This window comes from Azolla caroliniana, unplaced genomic scaffold (assembly GCF_043228905.1).
Source record: "Azolla caroliniana isolate FFs.n. ecotype wild unplaced genomic scaffold, voAzoCaro1.0.p SCAF_7, whole genome shotgun sequence".
Taxonomy (NCBI): Eukaryota; Viridiplantae; Streptophyta; class Polypodiopsida; order Salviniales; family Salviniaceae; genus Azolla; species Azolla caroliniana.
Genome location: NW_028230442.1, coordinates 4,416,374 through 4,438,868, shown reverse-complemented (window position 1 = coordinate 4,438,868; position 22,495 = coordinate 4,416,374). Strand labels below are relative to the sequence as shown.

Sequence of the window (22,495 nt, the reverse complement as noted above, 5' to 3'; positions counted from 1 at the left end):
GGGGAAGGAAGAAACTAAGGACAAGAGGTAGGTGTATTGAAGGATGACCGAGAGGGCTCGGACAAGACAAGTGAACCATAACTGAAGTCCCCCGAGGGAAAGGAAGAAACGAAGGACAAGGGGTGTCACTCAGACACTAGGAACTCTTGAGTCTCTACCCGAGCTGAAGCTTCGGGATGGATCGATGGATGGATCAATGGTATACACTTAACTATAGTGATGGTGTGAAAGCTGTCGAAGGAAACAAAATAGATTTATTTACATATGTATATGTGTTATATGAATTAAAGCACAACAAAAGATGGGAGAGGTTGTGGGTTCAAATCTGAGTTTTGTCCCATCAAAAGAGTTTTTTCACCATTTCTAGAAAAGAAAAGAAACATAGAAAAGAGAAGAGAAAAAAATACAGAAGAAGAAGAAGAAGAAGAAGAAGAAGAAGAAGAAAAGAACCCAATTCATTCACTCTTAGGAATCAATCCATCCATTACATGGCTATGGCTATGGCTATGGCTATGGCGATCTTCTTCCCCATTTCTTCTTCTTCCTCTTCTCCTCTAGTTCTGCTCTTCACTCTGTCTCTCTTGCTTTCCTCTTCATCATCATCATCATCATCAGCTTCTTCTTCTTCTACTTCTCTATCAGCCTCAGAGCAGAAAGCTCTGTTCGAGCTCAAAGAAATGCTTGAGTATCCCATAGCTCTATCATCATGGACCGAGCAAACGGATTTCTGCAACCTTCCTTCCTCTCCAACGCTCACGCTATCTTGTGATTATGAAGAAGACAACACCGTCTTTTTGACGCACTTAGAGATTATAGGAGACAGAGGATCGAGCTTCAATGAGGGTGCTAATGGCAGCAGCCCATTATCGCAAGACTTCTCTTCCGAGTCCTTGTTCCTTCACTTAACAAATTTCACAAAGATGAAGACCCTACATCTCTCTGCATTAGGGCTATGGGGGCCATTATCGAGCAAACTAGGTCGATTAACCTACTTAGAAACCCTAAACCTAACGTCGAACTTTTTCCAAGGGGTTCTACCTAATAGGCTCACATCCCTACAGAGCTTAAGAGTGCTGTGTCTTGATGGTAACATGCTCAATGGGACTCTTCCTCAGAAGTTGAGCTCTTTAGGAAGTCTTTCTGTCCTAACCCTAGCTAACAACAAGATGTATGGAGCCATCCCTAACTCTGTCTCTGTTCTGACTCACCTGCAAGAGCTTGATTTGTCCTCAAATCTCTTCTCTTCTCTCCCTCCTCCTTCTCTCTTCTCCTTGCCTAACCTCACTTCCCTAAATGTGGCTAAGAACCAGTTCACAGGTGTCTTGCCCAGCAATCTTACATTCTCCCCCACTCTAACCTCTCTGGATCTCTCCTTCAACCTATTCACCGGTGCCTTACCCAGTGCGATCCAGAGCCTCTCCATTCTCCACGCGGCGCAGCCAGCGGTTCAGGTCAATTTCCAGTGGAATTGCTTCTCAACAGATTTGCAGCCCCAGAATCCATTCTCACACTGTGCCGATGCTGCATTAGCATCTGGATTGGGCCCAGATTTGGGTGCCTATCCATCGCCACTGCATGCGAAACATGTGAAGTCACGGATGGTTCTCATGGGCTTGATCGGAGGCGCGATCGCCTTGATGTTGATCTTTGTTTTCATACTGATAGGGTTATTTGTTATGTGGCGCCGGTGCCAGCGCAAGCACCAGCCCCACACAGAGATTCTTAAACCAATTGTCGGAGGCGGTGGTGGCAGTAATCGGCCCTGTATGGGCCAAAAATCGGTGGCTATCTCCTCAGAGATTTTGTCTAGTGCAAGTAAGCCTTCTGCATTCTTTTCTTTTCTTTCCTTTCTTTCTTTTTGGATGGGGTATGAAAGTTTTTGGTATGTTTTTTGGTGTATATGTGGCCATTATGCTCAATGTGTCTTTTTATACCATTTCCTGTTAAAATAATAGTTCGATGTCATCTTCCACTGTGTATATGTTCAAAAAGAAATTTCAGCTAATCGGATTGCTGTAAAACAATTAGCAAAGCAACTTGTTCATTAGTTAGTGAACATGATCTCTCAAAACTAAAACTGTTGTATGTGATTTCTTTTGTAAAGAGCATAAGCATCAAATCTCCATTGCTCGAGACATTCGAGTCCACCTATACCGAATGGTATTGCAAGGTCAAGCTTTGTCTTGTGTATGTATGTATAGATTATATAAGTGATAATGAGAATAAGTGGGAATGGTCTAAAATCTGCGGTTGGAAGAAAAAACAATGCTTTTGCACTGTGATTACTGCAGAAATGTGTGTAAATGTGCTTATTATATGTATGTGGGTGGTGATTATAGGGTACATTTCTCGGAACATGAAGCTCGGAGGCATGGGTTTTCCTCAATTCCGAGTCTTCTCCATGGATGAGCTTTACAAGGCAACTGATTACTTCCATGATTCCACTCTTATTGGTGAAGGTAGCCATGGGAAGGTATGAAGTTTCAATTGCCAATTGCCATAATTTCTTACAATGGATCATAATCCAATCAACATTCTTATCCAAACTAGAGAACCTTGTTGTGCACTATCAAAAGCAAAGTTACAACAGCTCCCTTGCATTTGCTCAAGTTTCAAACCTGTCTTCTTGGAATTAGGTTTACAAAGGGCAGTTGGATGATGGTACTTTGGTTGCTATCAAGAGACTGAAGAAGGAGCCAGAGTCCCGAGCAAAGATGTTAAAGATGCGCGTCGAGCATGTTGGCAAGTTTCGGCATAAACATCTTGTTACACTGCTTGGTTACAACATGGTGGAAGAAGGTGATGGGCCGAGCCAAGGAATCCAAATGTGCTTGGTCTACGAGTATGTGAGCAGTAGGACATTACGGACGGGGCTTTCCGGTATGCCCCTACTCTATGATGCACATTTGTTAATGTTATTTTGCTAGCCATGCCCCTACTCTAACAAAGTAAGAATGCATGTCTTGATTAACTAGTTCCATGTTGGAAGGTCCAACCTTTATCTTTTTGATGGTGAAATGAAATCAGGTAAAGGATTGGAAGGATTTGGGTGGCTCCACCGTCTTGTGATTATCATTGGAACAGCCAAAGGCATTCACTTCCTTCACTTTGGCTTAGTCCCCGGTATCTTCGACAACAATATCTCAACGACCAATGTTCTCTTGGATCAAAATCTGGTTCCTAAGCTGAGTGACTTTGGGCTCTCTATTCAATATGGCAAGGGCCAAATTGAAGTAAGTTATCATGATTATATTTGGTGTTTTAATTGAAGTTGGATTCCATGATTGGCTAACCCAAGAAGTAACGAGGTATATGTTCTGATACAATTACTTCCAGGGAAAATCTCAAGCTTCTAAAGGGTTGTCTCAAGTGGAGAAGAAGAATAGGTTTGTGTGATTTGGAAGATGGGTCCTTCTTTTTGGGCTTTAAATGCATTATAAAAATATCAATCTGGGGCCCATTTCCTTTTAACTTTTCTTTCAGGAAAGAGAGTGAAGATAAAAGTGATGTGTACAACTTTGGCCTTATATTACTGGAGGTTTTGATGGGTAAAATGCCCTCCATGGGGCCTCACGGACCCAAGGAACTGGTAACTAAAACTATGCATATAATGCTCACATATACAAATTACTCTCTTTTTGTCCTAAGTTTACAAGCATGTTTTTCTTTTCTTTTTGTGTGTGCTATGGAGGTATAAATTTCTTGCTTTTCTTTGTTTTGTTTTTGGTGTGTGCACGTGGTTGGATCCTTTTTAACGAGCAGGAATCTCTGTTGGGAGAACAAGGGTCGAGATTGGAGTGCATAGATCCGAGGATTTTGGGTACATGCACGATGGAATCATTGGAGACGGTGATGGACATAACGATAAAGTGTTTATGCGAGGAGCCCATGGGAAGACCATCCATGGAAGACGTGGTTTGGAATCTTCAGTATGCATTGCAAGTCCAAAAGTCATCGATCGGAGGAGGTTGTTCACAAGATGATTTCGTCGATGGGTCCTCTCTCTACTATGGTGATCACCCATCTAAAGGAGAACCTCTCTTTACGAGAGGGAGAAGGAAAAGCATGGGCAATGTCGGAAATATGTCTTACCAAGAGATGGGCAAACCTTCCTCCGCCAATTCGGAGTTCTTTAGGTAGATTGATGGAAGAAAAACTTTAGTTAAGGTTCACAAACATATGTTAGTCTTTTTTTGCCCTCTTTGCTTCTTCGTTCTCTCTTTACAACCAAAACAGTGGAAGTGAATTGAAAAATGGAAGACAACAAAGCAAAGGAGGCTATGTAAACTAAGAAACCCACTTTTCTAACATATCTTGTGTCACCATTGAATGTCCGAGCATGAATTATCTCAAAAAGTGAAAAAAAATGGTAGCACAATACGAAGAGGCGACATTGTAAAACATTCACTTTTCTAAAGTTTCTCAAATTGCCGGTGGTTGTCGTAGCATTAACTCTATTAGGCACTCGTGACACCAACGATTTGATTGATACTCGAGTGACCTGCTCCATAGAACCTTTGGTTCATGTGAATTGGGCCGATTGGGGATACTTACAAATGTTTTGTTACTCAAATTGTGATAGTTCTTCAATTGGGACATGTGATCAAGTGTATGACATAGGATAGAATAGCTATGCAATGTTAAATATTCAAACACATGCACTTCTATCTATATCTTAGTTCGGTTTGAATGCATTTAGAATAATAATTGGTGCATTTGTGGATTGGGCATACTAGACTTGCACAATAGAACCTTTGGCAAGTTAATTGACACATGTTTAAATGTTGGAGAAACTTTAGTAAGAGGAATTGGATGTAGAATATTATGTGTGGAGCTAATTGTTGGGAACACTTGGGATAGGTATAGATCAAGCGTGAGAGATTGTACATGATAGAATCTTAAGTGCACATGAATGAGGCTTAAGAGACATTATAGAATCTTTGGCGATTGTAAGGTTGGGTCAAATAGACACATACTTTATAATTGGGTCCTATTGGGTGGTTAGAACTTCTAACCAATCACAACAAAAAACAACACAAGCAACATGTTATAGCCTATAAGATTAGGAAGTTTGTTTAAAGCTTTTAAGTAAACTATATTAATGATCACCACAACACTTATTGAGAGTCAATCCAAGTATTTAATGAAGGCTTTAGGACACCACAGTGTAGCAAGGGCTTGTCTTTAAGAGATTTGAGTGAAAAATAAAAGAGGGTGAATGAATGTCAGGTGAAAAGTTGGTGGGTTCCACATGGACTGCATACATATAAATTTAGTGGCATTGATGTTATCACAACTTAAAAGCGTACATTGAGAGAGAGAGAGGGAGAAAGAGAGAGTAGACCAATGTATTTGTAACTCCTATTCAAGTGTGTATGTAAGTTATGTCTCATTACTACGACTAAGCACATCAAGTCAATATAAGATGGACGAGATGAGAAATCTTTATAACTTCATCTTTAATTGTGTCAAAAAAATTCGAGTTCAAGAAATTGCTAGGGGCCTTGATTGACTTTCATTTCTACAATATCTACAAAATAATAGGAAATTAATGCCAACTTTTATAGAGCTTTGCAAGTTTGTACAAATTTCCGATAACGAAATTCAATCATTTCAATAGTCTTTTGGTGAGATGATCATTTACTGTGTGGTTTGTAAGAATTTATAAATTCATGTTGTGCCGAGGGCCAAGTTCTTGAGGACCTTCATTACGATGTGATGTGAGCATTTTGTTTGGAGTTCTGAAATATGAACTTTGAGTTTGAATGTTGAGGGTGCAATAATGATAGAGAGCCCTTTGCTCTTTCGATTTTCTTTGTAGCTACGAAGGCTCATTTCTCCTGATTGATCGTGTCCACACATTAGACCAAATTAACATGGCAAGGACATTGCCATATAAGCTACTTCATTGATGTCGTGAGAGCTAACTTGCATCACATACGCATAAATTTAATACATGAACATGAGGGTAAGGGATGTAACATGGTGGTTGCAATGCAAATGAAAGACTGAGGCTTTATATCTTGGTGCATTCCTCGATGTGCATAAAGTTTTCTCACGCCGTGTGATGAAACTTTTGGAACATACTCATCTCCTTTTATTGGGTTTTCCCTTTCGAATGCGTATGAAGGGGGGAATCCCAAGCCCAATAGTCTACGATAGGACTTTCATCTTAGCAATAAGTATTTGCAAGGTCATATCATGCCAAGTTCAAGTGATGGGATCCTTCAAAAGCATTATTTCTTTCAATCACAATCGCTAAAGAATTTGAAAGTTAACTTAACCTTGAATTTTTTATCAAATGAAAGAATGCAATCCCCCTCACCCTCGGGCCTCATCCCCCCAAAAAAACAAATCATGGCCCAACTACTTAAATGTGATTTGAAATACTCCTAATGAATAAGAAGATGTGGTGTGAAAACATGCTAACCAATTTACTATGGTCAATGTGCCATCATTATATATGTACATTATACATATATACCTTCACTAGATAATAAGTCACTCTTGAATTGATCTGATGTGGTGTGAAAAAGTATAGAAAAATTTAACCAAAAGAATAACACTTGTTGTTGTTCCTCGTATTTTCAACCAATCAATGCCCATTGGAATTAATGTTATAAATCCACTAAAGAGAGACAAAAAAACTATTGTAAACAATTGAATATGATCAATGGGAACATATACATATACATGGGATGGGTTCTATCACATTTCCAAATCCATGTTTTGATCGTTGTACTCATAGTTTGTGGTATTCTTTAGGTGGATGTGTCTATATGCGTAAAGAAATTCTTATTTAAAAGATTGTGATGCCCTACACTCTGGCTAGCCATTGGGAGAACTAGCCAGTTATTGGCTCATCAATTTCAACTTCTTCAAAATACCCTCCACTTCATCACTTCACCAAATGACCTTGATTTTTTGTTGTTTCCCTAGATGTCCTAGATCAATGCCCTTAAGGTGTGGTAGCTCAATAAGTGTGTATGGTGAGTTATAACTTAACTTTTTACTTCTCTCTTTAGTGGCATCAACCAATAACATTTGAATTTTTGGGAAATAAAGAAAATGCATTCGTGGAAATAAAAGGAAAATCTGATGGGCGTTGTCTAGTTTTGAGAGAGAGAGATCTTATTATCATCTTTGAGGTCGAATATGACTTATGAGACAAAAATATAGCATTAGCATGTAATATATGTGAAAGAGATGATAGACAACGAGATAGAGTCTGACATGTATTGATGTGTGCAATTTTCCCCTTTAGTGAAGAATATAGTTTTATAGTTAGTTGGAACGTATGTAGTATTTTTCCAATGTCGTGATTCATTAGCATCGCAAAAATGCCTCATTCATTGAGGAATCTATTGATGCACCATGATGCAAGTGTGTTGCATCCCATCTTTCAAACCATTTTTCACATCTTGCATACAACTAGAACACAAAAGTTTTGCTTTTATGTGTCTTTTGGATATTTTTGCTTGCTTCCCACATGATTCTAGGAAGTTGATGTGAAGGGCTTTTTTGAACCTTAAGCATGTATTTGACAACCCTTTTTGATACCATCTCAAGAAGTAGGAGTGTGTATGGTGTTCGTTTCTTGATTTGAAGAAACTTGATAAGAAAGTGCTTTAACATTTTCAAACTCTTTCTAAGTGAACTTTGCTAGTGTCACTAGAGAGAGAGCCTAGATGTATGTAGCTTAGTTGGTAAGGTTTACACTAAAATGTAGTGTAAATAATCTAACAACTTACTACTAGGTGAGCTAATTATGATAGAGAGAGAGAGAGAGAGAGAGGGTGCGCGCGAATGAGAGTGTCACGTGTGTACTAATATCTTGTACCATTGCTCTATTAAGTGATTGATGGGTGATTACCATCTAAGTCAAATAATTGATGGTGGAAGATCTTACATTCATATTTCTATATAAGTCCATTATTTGGAAAGTGGTGGTTGTAGAAGGTTTAGCGATGCTTTGGTTAAGCTTTAGATTGATAAAAGAAAACTCGTAAATATTTTTGTAGTAGAGCTATTTTGGTTAACCTCTTCAAAATATGTCTTTTGGCACAATGTTTAGTGATGAGCTTTTTCAAAGATTTCGATTGAGATGAGCATACTTATCTTTTTCTAGTCCTTGGGTTGTTTGTTCCATCTTATAATCAAAATTGAGAATCAAATTACCTCTGTGGCAAGTTATGAAACTATGAACATGTCTTGGATCCAAATCCCAATCACGTGTGTTTGTTCCCTCACCCCCTCCTGCCTCATTGATGACAATTATCCTTGGAGACACTATAGACATATTTGTTACAATTTATATTGCTTCCTTTGAATTAAATGCAAACGCATAATCTCCAAAATATTGACACCTTTCTCGTCTCTCATTTTCACCTTTCACCTTTTTTTCCTCTCCAAATAGTTGACACAACCATCTTTATCTCTTTTCACTTTTCACTTTCTTTGCTCTGTTTCAACTCTTTTTTAATCCATAAACCACCCCATGTATATAGGAGTATACAATCTTTAAACAATTCGAATCTAGGATTGTCTTGAAAAAGAGATGTTTCACGGACTTTTATTACTTTGTTTCATAATTATTAATAGTTTCTACCTAGGGAGACTAAAGATATACATATCTTAGCTTCTTTCTTTGAAAACATTGAGAGTTCTACTAGGAACTTGTGTCTACAAGGGTCATGTTGAGTGATATTTATTGACAAAACATCGTTTCCATGTATAACCATTGAATATATGAATATTGTTATTTGACTTGTTACCCACACCTATTAGTCCATTGCGAAAAATGTTGATAGGGCTAATACTTCACCTCTTTGCATAAAGTCTTCTTTGATTAAATTATTAGTTCTTAAATTCATGAAAATCCTTTAGATAATCAGGTTTTGCATTAATATATTTCACATTGTAAAGATTTATCTTTCGCATTCAGTAACTCTACAAAAATATGGCATTTAATAACTCAATATTCATGTGAATGAATCATTCTTGAGTGATCTTATTTAAGACCCCAAAGGGGATATCCTAATTGGTTACGGATGATGCCCATGGATCCAAGATACTGTATTTGAATCATTAGGTGTATGGTGGGGGTCCTCTTGTAGAAAATGAGGATATGCTTGTGTTTGCATGCAAATGAGCTTGTATGCGTAGTCACCCTTTTGGCATCAACACATGACCAAATTGTTCTCTTATGAAGTTTGCACGCTCAAGTTGGTGCCATAAAACTAGTCCACATTTACGATCAAGATTGCAATCTTCAACGCTTAAAATTGATGATCAACTGACAATGAACATGAATTAATGGGGACAAGCCAAGCAAACACCTTATATCGTGTAAAAGCATGTGGTTGTTGTTGGTCCAAGGTAAATATCAATGTTGAAGATAAGATGTGAATGGTTGACCTAGAATAAAGAGGCCAATGGGTGGGAAGGGGATCCAATTTGCCATGCTATGCATTGGAGTTTCTAAATATTCAAGGCAAGGCAATTGTCCCCTAGGACGAAGGAATTATCCACGAGGTTACTAGTGAAAGCAATGTCCACTAAGAAAACAGGTCCTAATGGTTCACCTAGAATTAAGAAGTCATGCCATATACTAGTTGGTTATTTACTCAAATGGGAACCTTTTCAGTAGATAACATAAAGTAATGCACTAAATGAAATCAAGAGGTCATGTAGTAGTGATAAATAATAGGTGAAATTACCTAACTACCCCTATGAATAATTTGGAAATTTGCTAGAATACATGAAAGGATTCAAAATTTACTAGATACTCCTACATAAATATTATGGTAAATAACCAAACCAATTGACATTGCAATGCTATTGTAATAACATTTGATGATTGAAAATTTAGGGACAATTTAAATACTTGGTGTCCAAGTTTTTATGGTCAAAGAAATTGAAATGCCATTTTGAATTGACATAATTGTATGGATGGGCATTGACATATTTTTCTAGTTGAACAAAATGCACTCTTATTATCTCATGAGTGAGTATTGCTTGCATTCAAGCCATCCAAACTAAGAACTTGAAAACAATGAAGTTCCATTTTTGAATTGTAACATCAAAGTTAGCACCTCAAAACCCATCAATTCAATCAAATTTTGTAATGCTTGATAAGAGTGTCAGTCTGCCCTATATTGAATGAGACATGTAGCTTATGTGAAATCTTGGTTATGATCCATCCTGAAAATACTTCAGAAATCAAAATTTTAAATTTATGACCTTGCAATTAAATCCATTCTATACTTCAGTTTTCGCATACTAAAGTAGTAGTAGTTGGCTACTCCACCACATTGCGAAAATACTATGCTTTTCTTGAATTGAGAATGTTCATAGGCTACAACAATGTTCATAAAAGTAATCAACATGCAAAGGCTATGGGAAGCAACATTTTACATTCATTTTCCATCTTCAAGACATGGCAAGTGAAGAGAAAATTTGGTTGGACACGTTTCACATGTATATCATCTTGCATGTGTGAGGATTTCTTCAAGACAACTTTTCGCTTCTCCTACATTAGACACAATAGAACCAATCAAAATAATATTGACTAGAGCAAGGTATATGAATGCAAATGATTATGCCATCATATGTTGATAAGACAAAGGCATAAAATATTGCAATATTCTAATAAAATCTCACAAGATAGATTGTGGTAGAAATCATGATATATGTGAGATATCATCTGATTGTTAGTTAGAAAGAAGGAAACAAGGTACATATGTATTCAAGTGAGTTTCAACAGCAAATATGTGTCGGATTTTTTAGAGCAAAATGAATAGGGGAATGGATTTGTCAAAAAATGCAAGCATCACACACGTGACAAAATATGGGTATTAAATGATTGCTTTTATTTTTATACCTATATACATTTGATCTTTTGCTTTTTTACACTAGATTCATTTGCATTTCTAGCTAGTGCTGTGCTTCAACGTGATCAATGGTGATGACATTGGTATGGCTCACTCCACTGCATTGACTTCTTCAGGATGACAATACAGTTGACACATGTCATAATCACCACTTGGCTAACAAGGCATAACCACCTCCTATTTGATCCACATAATCCCCCTCAATTGTGGTGGTGATGTCATCACCCGCCATTATACTATACTCTCTCCCTATGACCTATTTCTAACAATAGTACTACCCAAATAGAACAATGATTTTTACAAAACCATGCAGTCTATAGTAGTGACTTGAGCCATTATGCACATCAAGTCATCAAGATGGTGGGTGCAATCTTGCAATGAAGTCGAAGAAAAGGTGAGAATAAAATCAGAATTTGAGGAATTTCCACCTTTTCCTCAACTTTTCCTCAACAAGTCCATGGAAGCTGCAGTCAATTGAAGGGTGAGTCACTTCCAAGGCTGTGGACCAACTCTATTTACTTGATAATTAAAACTTGTAATATAGACCTTAGCTCATAACAAAACATATAAGAGTGGGCATCAACTCTTCCAAATATTTGAGGTTGCATTACCATCTCAATGATATTCCTCATCTATAAATTTGCCAACTTGGCTCCAAAATACGCTTAGACATGAGCATAGTGGTATATCTAAGTTTTAACCAAAGCATCGTACCCCAACAAAGAAATTGCGAATGATGGCATGAGCATGAAAGCAGCTGCCTAATGGAACACAAAATGCTTTGCACAATCAAACTCTCATTTAATGCCCCTAATTCTCTCCTTAACATAGAATTGTCAAAATGTTCCCTAAACACCCTATAAGCATGAAGCAGTATAATTGTGTCTTAAAGAAAGCATTGTACCCGAACAAAATGACATGAGCATAAAGAAGCTGACTAACTCCTCACAATGACATGAACAGTCAAACAAACTCAATAGTGTCCCTATTCCTCTCCTTGAAGTAGAATCACCAAACTATTGCCGTCATGCCCACATGAGCATAATTATATAAGCCTATATGCTTGAGCTCCACATCCAATCTATTTTCTGACTTCAGGAAATAGTATAGTATAATGCATTCAACAGCACATACATAGGCCACCTATTAGAACCTAAATTCTAAATGTATTTCTGCAAACATTCTAGTCAAAAGTTAAGATTAGACAGACATGCATCTATCTATCTATATATATATATCTATATATATATGTATGTATGTATGTATGTATGGAAACGAACCAAGTGTATGCACCATCCATGAGTGATAAGCATCAAGATACCATTAATTTATCTATACATTAGTACAAGGAGTTCCTCGCATCACAGAATAACTGTATAGAGGAACGAAAATAAAACCAAGATGTTGCCTAATGGTCAGTTAGCATGCTACTCATTTATGTAATCTTTGCTTTATGACCCCTCTTTGGATGTATTATTACCATCACAACCAAATCCTATTTGGGTCTCACCTGACGCTCCTTTTGTTAGCATATCATCAAGAGAGCGCTTCTTAGGAGCATTTTCTTTATTTCCTTGCCCATTTATAGCACTTGCCACAGATGTAGTAGGAGTAGATCTCTTCACTCCTCGACCAACTATTCCTAGATCGGTTACTTCAGCAGTCATTGATGCTGATCCAGAAGGTGTGTCGAATGATGAAGTCTGACCTGGTAAAGAAACAAACTGTGCGGTTGCATTGAATACTTGCTTGATGCTATCTACAGCTCCAGGATTTGTTTCGTTTAATGATTCCAAAAGAGAAGGACCAGAAGCCATTCCTTCTAGCTCCAAAACCTATATGCCACAAATTATGTGTTAAAAATGTATTTCAGAGTTATTCCCAATTTGTCAAAAGGTACTTTTTATAACCCCCAAATTTGCAGGCATCGAGGACTTTACAATTTCAAAAACATTTCAAAGGTATAATGTAAAGCTCCAAATTACACTAGACTAGAGGTTTTGTTTCTTCAAAATTTGAAACATACCTTCTCTCTTAAATCTTCAAGCAGCTGCTCAATCTCTTTGATCTCATCTTCCTCTTTACTAGTCTGAGATCCTGTTTCTGTTGGTACCGTTTCAACCTTCACTTCTCCCAGAGATTTCTGACTTTGTTTACCATTGTCATCTTCAATTATTGACTTACCTTTAATATCCACAGTCCCATTAGAAATTGCTGCTTGATTTCTTAAACGTTTCAGCCTAGTTTCACATACTCTCACTGCTTGTTGGCAATACCTAAGGGCCTCTCTTGGTTTGTAACCAAGCTGATGAGCCAAGCTAAGTTTAAAATATCTACAAACTGAAAGTCAAGGCAAAACCTATGCATAATGCATTGAATGACCTTTCTAGAGTAACAAACTAAGCCAGAAATTTAGTAGAGAATTGTTTGTAAGGCTTTCAATATGTAGCAGAGTTTCATTTCACTAGAGTGAAAAGACTGAATTCCACTCAACAATAAGGATACATTTCAGCGATTCCTCTATGATCAGATTCAACGAGCCCTTCCATGATTTCCAATGCCTTCATGTAATCCTGAAAGCACATCTCAAAATCCTCTGTATGCAAGGCAAGCAAAAGTTGTACCTTCATGAGACTAAACCATAAACCAAAACCTTGAACTTGTATTTCTAAGAAAAAAAAAGGAGAGCTCACAAAAAGAGGAGGACAAAAGGGAAAAGAATATTTTACAGTAGGGATGGTCAAAAAGAAAATAGTCAAACTAAGTATGCATTAAGAAGAGCTGGATTACATCCTATATCTAGTGATAAAAAAGAATAAACTTAATAGTGTGCCAAAGCTTTACAATTATGTAATGAAAATATAATCAGAAATAGCTGGATAAAATAAATGGTATGAAATTAGGTTTTAAAATATAATCAATACCTCTCTCGAGACTAACGTCAGCCAAAGCAGTGATGACATCGACTTCTTCGATTGAATGGGATTGTTGTTTCTCATATATAACCCTAGCAATATCGAGCATTTTCCATGCCATGTCTAAGTCTGACTCTTCTTCTTCTTCCAGATCTTCCTCTGTGGCTTCATCTTTAGTGGGTTCGCCTAGTGAATGAGGTATGTTTGATTAGCTTTCATAGTTCTCCATATTCATGCACTAATATCAACTGGGAAGATTAATGGATAAAACTAAGATAAATAAAAACAATCACAACACTTTAGAATAAGCACTACACGGAAAACAGAAAGTATATTTGTAGTTCCAATTCCTATATGTTTATTGGCTCTCCATAATCATGTATTAAATATAATAAACAGAGGGAAATAGTGAGCAATATCAAGATAATTAGAATCACATAACTCAATCCCGAGTAAAAGCATTAGAAGAAAAGAAAAAATATGCATATGTCAAGCTTTATTTCCTCCAACAGAAGTGCAACTATCACAACATTCAGATGTTCTCATCACATTATGTTTCAACAAACACATGTTAACATAGAAGAACGGAAAAAACCAACACACCAGGTCTGCCAGATGCAGTAGAAGGTTCACTGACTTCATTTACTTCACCCAATGGATCTGACTCGCTCTGTGCTTTATAAAGAAGAGCACACCCATACTTATAGTAGGTAGATGCACATTCAATTGCAAGTTCTCCATAGTGGAGAGCCCTGAAAACCCAAAGCAGAAGAAATTCCAAACAATAAATAGCAACAAAAACCCTAAATCACATCTACCAGAATCCGTAAAGAAAGCTAAAATTTCAAAGCAACTTCAAAGACTAAACAATAAAGGACTTGAAAACCCTAAATTTCATACATACGAATTGGAGAGAACCCAAAAATAGCATCTACCACAAGCTTCAAAAACCTTAAATTCCAAATATATTGCAAAAAGAGAGATACTAAGAAATGCCATAGATACAGCTTTGAGACACAAAACCACCCTAACTTTGAGCACACAAAACCCTAAAGCTCCCAACAAACAGCTACAGAAGCATGAAAAGTAGAAGTAATAATCAACCTTTCCAAGAAAGACTAGACTTTGAAATCCTAAAAATTGTGTCTATGACTCGACTTTCAAATGGGAGAGAGAGAGAGAGAGAGAGAGAGAACTCAAACAAGAACAACACAAGTTTCCATTGACACACTAAACCTGACGAATATTGCATTATCGTTCACGCACACAACCTCCCAATAATTATAATGGCACGAAAGAAAAAGAGAAAAACACAAAGCACTGACTTAAAGCTTAGCAGAACAGTATGAAGGTAAAAGATGGAATAAGAACAAAATCTTCCAAAAATTAATGTGGAAAGGAGGAAGAAGTTTCAGAAAACAATTGCGTAAGCGAGAACAAGAGCACAGAACAAGAACTTCCAGAACAATATGAAAGCCAAGAAGAGGGTAAAGCACGGACCTGATTTCCAGACAACGACTAAAGAGGTCTGCAGCTCTGTCGAAGTCATGAAGGAGAGCATCACGCCCCTCATCGTACAGCCTCTGCGCATCCTCCAAGGTTCCTCCTTCCACAGGAAATCCTTCCTCGGCTTCGATGGAAGCTTCGACTTCGTCTTCAAATTCATCTGCGTCAGCATAACCATCATTCTCATTCTCATTCTCATCCTCATCTTCATTTTCATTTTCATTTTCATCTCCGTCTTCATCTCCATCATTATCTTCAGCAGGAACTTCCGATGGAGATGGATCAGGAGCCGAGGAAGCTGCTAAGCTGTGGCCTTCATCAGCCACGGATAGGTCCGCAGAAGGAGGAGGCAGATCGTCGACGGAAGGCATGACGATGAATGAAAATGAGCACAGAAACACACAGAGAGGAGGAGGAGAATGAAGACCTGAATGTGTGTGTGTGTGTGTGTGTATGTGCGGAATTAGGGTTTCTGAGAGTAGGCGACTGTGCGTGCGGGTGCGTCTGCGGAATTAGGGTTTCTGAGAGTACGCGACTGTGTGAGTGTGAGTGTGTCTGCGGAATTAGGGTTTCTCAGAGTACGCGACTGTGTGTGTGGGTGGGTGTTCGTTCCACTGTTAATAAATTAATTATGTAATTAGTCAATTAATTAGTAATTAATGAGTTAATGTTCTAGTACACACAATTATGTACTTATGTAAGTGATTAGTAATTGTGTGTAGAATTAAGCAAATTTAGTTCGTTGAATAATTAATTATTGTCCTAGCTTCTTCTTTTTGTGACTTGAGAAGCCGAAGTGTGGGACAAATGTGTAGCCAGGCATGCGCGGTGGCACACAACCTTCACCTAATCTAATTAATTGAAGTAAAAATCCAATGACGGTATTTCCTAGGAATCGGCAACAGCTTGGCTCAAACATGAACCGAACCGTTCAACTGTTTTAAACGGTTTGACGGTTCGGTTCGGGTTAGGCTTGAGCTTGATTTGCGATGGCTCAAGCCGAACCGAAAGAATTTGGGCCAAATCGGTTTCCAAAGTGATCAAGACTTAATCAACTTGGTTATACCGGTTTAGGCTTAAACGGTTTGGCCAAACTGGTTAGCCATGACTAGTTTAGGAACCGGTTCGGGTCCGAACCGGTTAATCTGAAACCAAACCATTGTCGATGTGACCATGGACACCACACAAATCGATGACGGACAACAAGAGAATATAATGACTCGAGACTGAAGAGGGGGAGGTGCACATATTCACGAGCAACCGCTCATTGGCAGGCCCTGTGCTCTAGAGGCAACAATTGCATTCACGAACACATCATCAATCTCCGCAAGTCGAATTGGGATGTAGTTAACCCTACCCATCGATAAATACTTTGGTTCGTTGTTTAGATTCAAAGAAGTATCAGGGTATTGGCTTCTGGGATTTCGATTGATTCAGCTTTAAAAAAAAGAATTGAAGCATTAGTTAACGTTAAAGTGAAGCTTTTGGGAAACAAACGAAGTTTATTGAAGGAAACATGCATATGAAATGAAAGTCAAAATTACATGCATATGGAGGACTAGAGTGATGGGACAACCTAAGGAAAATTGACTTAAGGTGCTCCAATATTGGCCCCCATAACATTGAGGAGCACATAAACGATAGAAGATGAACATAGAGAAGCAAGAACGAATACTTCATCAAATAATTTTCAATGGAACTATTTGGACAAAAGCACATTGTAACCATACATAAGGTTTTTTTATCAAGAGGACCCTGAAGAACATTGTCTCCACGTTCCTTCGCACATGGAATGCAAGTCATTTTATGAAAAGGATTGAAGACTTAGAGAATTACAAGCATCAGAAGTTGAAGAGTTTTTAAGTGTCATTGTTAGGGCAAGTGACAAATTCGGCCTAGACCATTTTGTATCGTTTTTTGGCTGAAGAACGAAAAAACAAACTCTACATTAAAGCAAGTAAAAATATAAGCTAACACAAAACGCAAAGCGTTGACTCCTTAGATGGATGAAAAATGTGAAGATCTACTTTTGTAACATGGTGCATTGTGCTTGCTTCATGATCCCTCAAGAATTTCTAAATAAATGGGCAATATGGGAGAGATCTTGAGGCTCATGCTTCTTCTTACACTATGTTACATATATTGTATTAAACTACCAAAACATCTTATTTTCCAACAATAGAAATCACTCACTTCTAGATTTTATAGGCATAACCTTAGGCACTAGTTGTTCCCTTTATATAGCTCAACACCTAAGGCTCCCAGACCACCATGTGTCACATGAGTCATAGGTCCATATGGGTTAGACTTAGTTCTAAGGTTAACCAAATTCCCGATTGTCTTTCCCTTAGCCATTAAAATTAGCTATATAATTGGTATGTAAGGTTATGCCTACAACATTAGAGCCCTTCACCTTGTCTACAATCTCTCAACCATTGCCTCTATATTGGAAGGCTCACATTCTCTTATATGTGAAATGTGGTGTTGGTGCTCATGCAAGAAGATTCATTGATCATGCATGTTATGCCCCCTACAAGCTTGCAAATCTAAGTATCATGGGACTCTACTGCATGTTTCTCTAGATGACTCTAGGGAGCAGGATGATTGAGCCTAAGACCTTGTATCAAGGATTATTTACCGGTGGGACAAGTAGGACAAGTGGGACAAGCGTGAAACCTAGCAAAAGTAGTTGAGCACTAACAACCGAATAAGGAAGCCGAATATCAAGGAACAAGTGGGTGGGAAACGCCGAGCAGAAGGGAAGCTATATATATTGAGGAGTAAAGAACACACAACAGGGAGGAATTAGAGCAGACTAAGCCTAAGTCTAGACTAGAACAAGTGAGTGAGTGTTTACTGAGTCTACTCGGTACTTGTATCTATAATTGTATGCTATAGTAATCGAATATACATATATACTTTGTGGGCAAATTCTATGTCTGTCTCATCTAGATATATCTTTCTCTACCTAACGTCCGGTCGGTGTAAGACATAATTACGAATCGGTTGTAGCTGATTTCGTAGCATGTCTATCATATTCTCTATAAATGATTTGAGTAGTGCTCGTTAGTACGCAGTGACCCAGTCTCTTACGCACCATGATTCCTTGACCCGATTACTTAGGAGGAGTAATCGAAGGTGTTCTCTAAGAGGGAGTACCAAGGATCATTCTTTATCAACCATATTCTCTCTCTCTCTCTCTCTCTCTCTCTCTCTTATTATCGTAATTACCTTACCCTAGTGTAGTTGTTAGCACTACAAGCACTGCGTTGTGGGTTCGAAACCCAACTTCTTCACCTCTCTATTGTATACTTCTTATATATTCTCTCTCTCTCTCACACACACACACACATGAAATTTCCTCAAATCAAGCTACAATTCCATTCACAATTTACCACATAACATTGGATAATGTCCTATTGAGATCATGGCCATGGAAAGGGTCAATGTAAATCTTCAAATTGACTTCCACAAATTGTATAGGAACTTAGGAAGTAAGTAGAATTACTTGAAAAGCACATAAAACTTAACTTTTAGTTTTTGGATGGATGTCATGTATGAATATTTGGGTTGGAAAATGAGATACATTGCATTTATTTCACAGGGCATCAATAAATTCCTACGTCAATGATGGTTTGTTTCCATTACCCATGTATCACATACATGGAAAGATGTGGACACACATGTTTCACGGATTATATTCCTTATGTTTCACCAACTTCGTCCTTGAGGAACAACAAAACCGCATTCACTGATACATGCTAGGCCCCATCCCTTTGTATATCATCCATACCATTGCTTTCATACAACTTAAGCACACATTGCCTTTGATACAACACTACCTTTCATCACATTCGAGTTTGTTGTTCACACATTGTTATTACAATCCGCTCTCTACATACTCTTTTATACAATGTGCACTCTTCATTGCAATGTTCATAAGTAAAATTCTTGAACATTTGAGAGAAACTACTATGTCAAAATGTTTCATTTTTGGTACATGACATATTTGACTTTTCGAGGATACTCACTCACTCTGTCTGTATCGTTATTTGTGTACACATTTATATTAGAAGTACTACAATGATACCACACCATACTAGGGCGATTCCACGAGTGCCAATAAGCAAGATGCAATATTTCTCAATAGCATGCATACAAATACTTATTTTGTATGTGGTATATGATCACTACATCATGAAAGTTTGTAACTTTCCAAGCTTTTTTTGTCTTGCACAATTCAAGATAAAAGAGTGTGAAATGTGTTCCCATTGAAGCTATCATATATATTTGAAGATTGTCACAAATGATTGAAAAGAATATTATGATTCTTTAATGTCATCCATCACCTATGAGGTATATACTTTCTGACATATTCAATCAAAGCATTGACTATTCTCATAATAAGGATAATGTAAATCCATTGATCTCTACCTACAATTGAAGAAGATTTCTCCAAGATGAGAGAAATCTCATGAAATGAACAAGCGAACATAATTATAGAACTTATGGCATCTCCATTTGAAGAAAAATAGAATAAATTTACGAAAAAAGATGCCCATAAGCAATGTGGCCCACACCCTTATACTTTATGCATGGAATCGGAGACATTTGTACCACATCCAAATACTAGAAACACAATGTTTATGTCTACCAAGTCGCAATACATTACCATTAACTTAGGCATTGATAGAACATGATAAGCTCCACAATACAAAACAATCCAAACTTTTATGAAGAATTTCATGACAGAGATTATCGTACCTTTAGTACTTCTAGCCATTCCTCAACAATCCCAAAATTGTGTTAATAGGTCCATGAAAGCTTCTTGAATATAATCATGATGGTTAGGAGAGTTATGAAGAAGCAACCAACAAAACATGTCCACCATGTCTTGGAGATTTACAAGGGTGTTAATCCCTATTATCATCTCTATCATGGATGTATAGAAATCTACACATGGTTCACGTGAGTAAATCACCACAAGGTCACTCTCTACAAGCCATGATGTCGTCAAATTAGGCGTGCTATCATCACCAATATTGAGATCACAATATTTCCCTTGCATTTTATCTATCTTAACAGTTGGGGATTGTTTATCCCGGGGTAACCGAGAGGTTTCAAAAGTGCCAAAACCATATCCATGGGGTCGATGTCGCCGTTGTTGATCATTTCGAGTTGAAGTAGTTAGAGACGAAGTACTTATATTAGAAGAAATTCCATATGATTCTTGTTGGCTATCTTTAGCGCAATGAGTTTGTCGACAAGCAATAGACACAATGTTAGCCACACATGTACTTGAGACAAATTCTTCACAAGGATAATAACCAACATTAGAAGTTCGATGACTAGTTGACTTAGTTGTACATCGAATTACACTAGAGAGACGTGTCCGGTCATGGAATTTTGCACCTTGACATGAAGAAGACGAGTTGACTTTCTTCAATATGCGGACGGTGCTAGCCACAAGACTCGAAGGGGCCTTGATGAAATCACATGATGAGCTAGCCATTAGATTACAAGAGTTATTCAAAGGTCTATGGTGATGGGATTTACAAGGTTTAGACATCATATGAGTATAGCCATTGACTAATAGGTGTTTCTTTGGACGATTAAGGGGATGACCATCTTGACCATCTTGACTAGATGGACTATTAGCATGACTATGTTGATGATGAGAACTAGATTTAAATGGGTTTTTGGTATTACTACTAACCTTCATGGTGATGGGCGATTTATGGATATGGACATGGTCATCTACACATCGGCAACCATTGAAGAGCATTAATCTAGAGAAAGAAGAAGAAGAAGCTTTCTTAGTGACAATATTGTTATTGTTATTATTGCTATTCCTTTCAGAGTGGAGGACAGCCATGGAAACTCAGAATCAATAAAGAAATTCTATATTTATATGTAATGAAAAAATGATGCAAAGTAGAGATGAGCTTTTATATATATGGGCAGCCTCTCTAAATATAAGCTTGAAAAGAAATGAAGAAGAAAAGGGTTTCTTTGTACTCAATTTCTATGTATATGTGTGTGTGTGTATATATATATATAAATAAGAATAAGAGGTTGATGGAGATTTCAAAGGAACAAATTGCGGCTCCTCTCTCTCTCTCTCTCTCTCTCTCTCTCTCTCACACACACACACACACACACATGGTGTGCCTATTTGGCTACAACATATAGAAACCGAAAGATATATTTGGTCGACACTCGCTCTCCAAGAAAGCCTTGCACCGATGCCAAGGATGGACATAATTGATTTGTGATGATACATAGGGATGAAAATCTATGAGAAGAATCAACACTGCTCGTTCAAATAGACAAATAATGTATCAGAATCCATGCATATCAATTTAACTATGGGCAAGATTGTTCATACATACTTTCTTGAAAATCCTAGACCAATAACATACCTTTAAATAATTCGCTTCGAAAATTTACCACACATATATGAACTATAAGCACACAGGTATTTCTCTAACCCAAAAATACAATTGAGGAAGATAAACAACTATATATGAGCGACGATCTTGAATGTATGAACACATTCCAATCATATTAGTGTTAAAGTTACCATCATCGCATAAAAAACCCTTTTGCCTACCTTTGGCCAACTATGATGTAATGCTTATAATTCTCCACCTAGTTGCCTTCTAACTAAAATGCATCTCATGGTCACGCTTAAAATATAGCTAGTGGGCTCCTCTTCCATGTCTCTGCCACTTTTTATAAGTGCATCCAATGACCTCTTTACCTTATATGAGCATAAATGTATAAACTCCTAACATGAGATGTACCAATACAAGGCTTGCTAGTCGGATTGAGAAACCATGTCCTCTCCCCCAAGTGCTCAACGACCTCATTCCATTTTGCCTCCAATGAAGGTCCCTGTCCTTGAAAACTTTGTTGTAAAATTATTACTCAAAATTTTAAGGCCAATGTATACTTTTTCTAAATGGATTCCATGTTGATCCACTGTACAAGAGTGCCTCCCATTCACTAATTTATTTTATTGGAAACCCAATATCCCTTCTACTACTTGTAAACCTTCTTGCGTAGGTTCTTGCTCAAATTAATGTCATATAATAACAAAATTTAACCAAAGGTAATAAACATATACTTTCTACGGTAGTAGTTCTAATTCTTTCTTTTCAACATAATGGAAACATGAAA

At 37.5% G+C, this 22,495-nt stretch overlaps 2 protein-coding genes across 3 annotated transcripts; one reads left to right on the top strand and one right to left on the bottom strand.

The window, feature by feature from the left end:
• Nucleotides 1-419: 419 nt before the first annotated feature.
• LOC147861621 (uncharacterized) lies at nucleotides 420-4,310 on the top strand. Its single transcript, XM_087322496.1, has 7 exons — nucleotides 420-1,815; nucleotides 2,340-2,473; nucleotides 2,637-2,880; nucleotides 3,028-3,233; nucleotides 3,337-3,386; nucleotides 3,484-3,589; nucleotides 3,763-4,310. Exons 1-7 carry the CDS (start codon nucleotides 489-491, stop codon nucleotides 4,138-4,140), a joined length of 2,445 nt encoding a protein of 814 aa, XP_087178622.1. The 5' UTR covers nucleotides 420-488; the 3' UTR covers nucleotides 4,141-4,310.
• A 7,881-nt stretch (nucleotides 4,311-12,191) lies between these two features.
• On the bottom strand, nucleotides 12,192-15,873 carry LOC147861620 (Tetratricopeptide repeat (TPR)-like superfamily protein). Of its 2 annotated transcripts, none has more exons than XM_087322535.1 (6): nucleotides 15,308-15,873; nucleotides 14,411-14,559; nucleotides 13,817-13,993; nucleotides 13,398-13,488; nucleotides 12,919-13,225; nucleotides 12,192-12,727 (listed from the first exon to the last, which is right to left on the bottom strand). In XM_087322535.1, exons 1-6 carry the CDS (start codon nucleotides 15,682-15,684, stop codon nucleotides 12,344-12,346), a joined length of 1,485 nt encoding a protein of 494 aa, XP_087178661.1. In that variant the 5' UTR covers nucleotides 15,685-15,873; the 3' UTR covers nucleotides 12,192-12,343. The 2 variants fall into 2 exon arrangements, with proteins under 2 accessions (XP_087178661.1, XP_087178660.1); XM_087322534.1 differs by having other exon boundaries at nucleotides 13,817-13,996; nucleotides 14,414-14,559.
• Between the last annotated feature and the right edge of the window lie 6,622 nt (nucleotides 15,874-22,495).